This window comes from Triticum urartu, chromosome 2 (genome assembly GCF_003073215.2).
Source record: "Triticum urartu cultivar G1812 chromosome 2, Tu2.1, whole genome shotgun sequence".
Classification (NCBI taxonomy): Eukaryota; Viridiplantae; Streptophyta; class Magnoliopsida; order Poales; family Poaceae; genus Triticum; species Triticum urartu.
The window spans coordinates 37,033,999-37,038,582 of NC_053023.1; the positions used below are offsets into that span (position 1 = coordinate 37,033,999).

The 4,584-nt window shown below is 45.4% G+C and overlaps 1 protein-coding gene across 1 annotated transcript; it reads left to right on the top strand.

The window, feature by feature from the left end:
• Positions 1 to 1,701: 1,701 nt before the first annotated feature.
• LOC125540902 lies at positions 1,702 to 2,808 on the top strand. The gene has a single exon (XM_048704431.1). The coding sequence runs from the start codon at positions 1,702 to 1,704 to the stop codon at positions 2,806 to 2,808; it is 1,107 nt and encodes a 368-aa protein (XP_048560388.1).
• Positions 2,809 to 4,584: the final 1,776 nt, after the last annotated feature.

Sequence of the window (4,584 nt, forward strand, 5' to 3'; positions counted from 1 at the left end):
AAACATGATGCAAGCAAGATGGAAACACTAGGCAGCACCAGAAGCTAGGGATGTGACATCTGCCGGCAGCACCTGAAGCTTGTCGAGGCAGAGCGGATGATCTTTGCCAACGCTAGTGGCGAGATTATCGTTATCTCCTCCGACGAGGTCGAAGGCGGCAAGGGCGACGGTGCGAAGGGCAGCAAGGACGAGGAGATCAACGTCGAAGTGTGGAGGAGTGTCTTCCCCGGCGACGAAGACGGCGACACCAGCACGTACCCAAATCATGACACACCATACCTGACGAGGAAGGATTGGCTCAACCTCACATTCGATCGGAAGTACTTTAGTTAAGCTTAATTTAGTTTAAATTTGTGTTTTATATTTGGTTCTGCAAAACTATCTATGTCTATGTTTGAATGTGGTTCAAATTGGTTTGAATTTGATCAAATTGTAGCTTACTCCGTTAAGTTTAGGGAATCAGCTAGAAACGGCAAAAAAACAGTAGAGTATATATATACTCTACTAAGGGTTTTACTTTATTAACTTATAGGGGACTGGCTAGAGATGCACTTAGCTGATTGTGCGATTTTGTTAACAGATATGTTTTTTCCTGGAGCTTTTAGCTGTTTGTGCGTTTTGTTGTCCTTTTGTATCCCTCTCCTGTTCTAGTTTGTCTTCTTGCTTTCTCCTATCTATATTATTGTTTTCATTATTTTTTGGAATGTATTTAAAATTCAAAGCATTAAAAAAAGAACTTCAGGAAAATCATGAAAGCTATTTAAAATGCATGAACAATGTTTTAGTCTGTGAACTCTTTAAAAATTCATGAACATTCTCTAAAGTTTTGGGAACATTGTTTAATACTCCCTCCGTCTTGTGTAGAAAAACGCTCTTATATTATGGGACGGAGGGAGTATGTACTACTTGTTTTAGAGAAATTGTTTTTGAGAGAATTGATCTTCTTTTTTTGAGACATTCGAGAGAATTTACAAAAAAAAATCTAGCTCAACCCCGGAATGGGCCCATGTGTGCGCCTAGGCAGGCTATCCCTCGGAATGGGCCGAATCGAGTGGAGACGAACCGAATTTCAGGCGCCTGAAGAAGAATAGCAGACGCGCAAAAAAAAGATGGGAAGCAGAGGAGGGGCGGCGCGACGCCGGCCACATCAACATTTCGGCGACCACGGGAGGGGCGGCGCGGCCACACCAAGATTTCGGCGACCACGGGAGGGGCGGCGTGTCTCCACTGCCTTGTAGCCACACGGGCGGCCCGGCAACTCGAGGAGTCCATGGGCGCGTGGAGCACGAGAGCGGCGACGACGACTCCGGCGACCACGGCGCGGCAACTCCGGTGACCCCCCTTTTTTCCCCATCTCATTCCCGATTTGACTCTTGATTCGGCTCCCCTCCCCCAACCCTAGCTCCATTGTGGCTCTCTTGTGGAGTAGTGCGCTCGTCATGGTGGTTCTGCTCCTTCTGACTCTGGGTCTAACTAGGCACTCTGCCATTGCCTATCTACATGTAATCCGAGCCCGGCTGGGAGTTAGCCCCAGGCTCCTTGCCCTTCCGCTTCTTCTTCATAAATACTAAGACGAGGGATGGATTGGCGAAGCCCTCTCACATCCCCAGGTTAGATCTGTCGCCTCCTCCTTGCCCTTCCGTTGGCAACCTCGTAACTATCAGAATCAAAAAATCAATATTTGGATCCAGTTAGAAGAACATGTCCAAGCGTCAGCACTCGCACCTCGACGGCGACCGCACCGAAAAAAGGCCACGGCGTGCGCCGAAGAAGCACCTCTACCTAGTGCTGGATGATTGGGACACGGGCTTCAGCATCTACAAGGTTGATGCCGACACTTTGCAAGATACTACCTGCACCAGCGATGTGCAGTTTGGGTTCCCTGACCCTCCCGTCCTCCGGTTTCCCGTGCCAGTACGCCATCTTGGCATGAGCTTCACGCCCTTTGGAAACAGCATCTTCATCGCCACCAACCCACACTGTCCACAGACTCCCATCCTCGTATATGATACCAAGATAGCGGGAATCATAATCGGGCCAAGCGTACCACGTTCACTGCTTGGTGGCATTGACATCTCTGTGGCCGGCAGTGATACATTGTATGCATCGACATCTCGCCATGCCGGCGAGCAGCACTCTTTTGAGGCCATGTCATGGGCAGCCACGGGAAGCGATGAGCTCCACAATCCACGGCCAGCCATGGACTGGTCCTGGAAAAGGGTGCCATCGCCACCGCCATTTGCCATGGATGATATAATTTCCTCTTACGCGCTGCACCCGGACGGGCACACCATATTCATGTCTGCACACGACAGTCTTTATCAACATGTTCCAAAGGGTACCTTCTCATTCGACACCAAGCGTTCCGAGTGGAGGTGGCATGGGGAATGGGCTCTGCCTTTCCAAGGGCAAGGCTACTACGACAGCGAGCTAGACGCATGGGTCGGGCTCCGTAAAGACGGGTACATTTGTGCCTGTGAAGTCGCCTCCCGCAGCCGTGAAAGTGCTGTGCAGCCATATTGTAAGATTGCGAAGGAGAAGTTGTTCCTCAAAGTCCTGGAGCGGCGGATGGCAGCAACAAGGGCCACTCTCGCGTACATGGGCAACAGCAACTTTTGCCTTGTCGATTGTGTGCAGCGCGAGGGAGTGGAGCCTACATGCATCGCCGATTGTTGCGTGCTCCATATGAGCACGTTTGGGCTTAAGTATGATCACAGGGGAGAGCTGCAAACCACGCGCCACCGCTCTAACTCTTGTGTAGTGTCTAAGCATATCCTGTCCTTTTTTCCTGTAGTGTTCTGGATGTAAGAAGTGTTTTGCTTGTTTTATGCAAGCCCTGCTGTGTAATCTCGATGTAAGCTGCTGTGATATGTGGCACTACGAAGAGAAATAAAAAGAAGTTGGTTTCCTTTTGCAATTTTCTTGAACCTGAGCCCAGAGATGGTCGCATGTTTCAAGAACTAGAAGCGTTGTACTTTTGCTACTTGCGATATCACGATTGACAGGGATTAGAAAAGGTGGTGCAACTAAAGAAGTGTTTATTCAATTTTTTCCTCCAAATATTAGATAATCCTGTATCTAACTGCCATGATCACTCTTTCGCAACTAATTAAGAGTCTAAGATCCTCATGTCTAGTCACTATATCTTGTTTCAGGATTAGTGGCAGGGAAGTGTCTAGTCATCTCTCCTCAGGTAGTCATCAGAAAAACAATGGCAGGGAAGCAGGATTAATGGCATGGATAGATAGGTAGAATAAACCTTGAACGCAATACCTGTGTTATACGTGACTAACATTTTTTATCAAGTCCTCATGTACTACCTTATATGTTCATGCATAAGGAATTAGGATTGGATGGAACCCAAGCTTTCCAATATTGTTGCAGATCTCTTTTTGGTATAAAGCCCGATGGCCAGTGAGCTAAAAAATGAAAGAATGGGTCATATGCTCTCCTCTTATAGATAGGACGAACAAAGAACAAAAGGCAGTTAGAAACGACATAGTGTCGGCTGTCAAGTTGTTTGCATGACATGGCAGATTGATTTAAATGCAGTAACAACTTAGCAATGGCCTTGGGCATAAGTTATTTCCGAGGAACAGTAGACCGGGAAGCATCCTTTCTTGCAACTTACAACCCTTTTTCTGTTAACCCATAAGATAGAACCACACACCAAAAGTTATAACAGCATCCACCTCCAGGTTAGAAATAGCTTCATCCAGAATGTCAGCCCGTCAAGTAGGAGGGTGGAGATGTCGTAGTTTAACACCTATGGCTTTGATTGCAGATCTGAACCCTAGAGCATCTGAGCATTTGAGAAGGGCATTTTAACTCTTTCTCTTTTCTGGTATGGGCAGCACACAGAGATCAGGCAGCAATTTGAGATGGTTGTTCCATGGCTGGTACAGATCATCCCCTTTCCTTATCTTCTCTTTGATATTCTCATTTTCACATTTCTGCTTGTTTGCTGGTTTATTTTCTTTTCAAAAAATTCGGTGGTCAATGGCAGGTTTGGCCTCAATCATGAAGAGTTGAAGACCAATCCTTCTAGTGTAGATTTATTTTTCTTTTTAAGCTTACGGCCGTGTTGATGGATCATATAGAAGGTTCAGTGTGAAGTTTTTAAATTTGTTCAGCACAAGTGTGCATCCATACGCACACATACATAGTTCATAGCGTTTCTTTATTGTGTTATTGTTACCATTTACTTACCAACCAGTGTTGGTTTACTCTCATAATTGACCCAACACATTACCTTCAATTTGCATATACAACAAAACACTTTTATTAGTCTATGATTCCCTAATATTCAGATTTATTCATCCCCATAAGGATAAGTTAAGTATTGTCCATTGCATCGAGAGGATTCATCAAACCATGACTCTTTGTTTTTGGTTTCGTAGTTTCTGTATCTGACATCCATGAATTGTATTATTTGACATCCACTCACTCAAACTAATTATATATGTTTGATATATCACTTTATTAATGATTTACTGGATCTTCGATTGTTGGTGTACCTAATTTTTTAATATTGTGATTTTGGCCAATTACCATTCCTGTTTGGTCTGTGTTTGATTAAACTCC

Excerpts from the sequence above, each read along its gene's own strand:
- LOC125540902 (XM_048704431.1), top strand. The coding sequence starts at position 1,702 with ATGTCCAAGCGTCAGCACTCGCACCTCGACGGCGACCGCACCGAAAAA.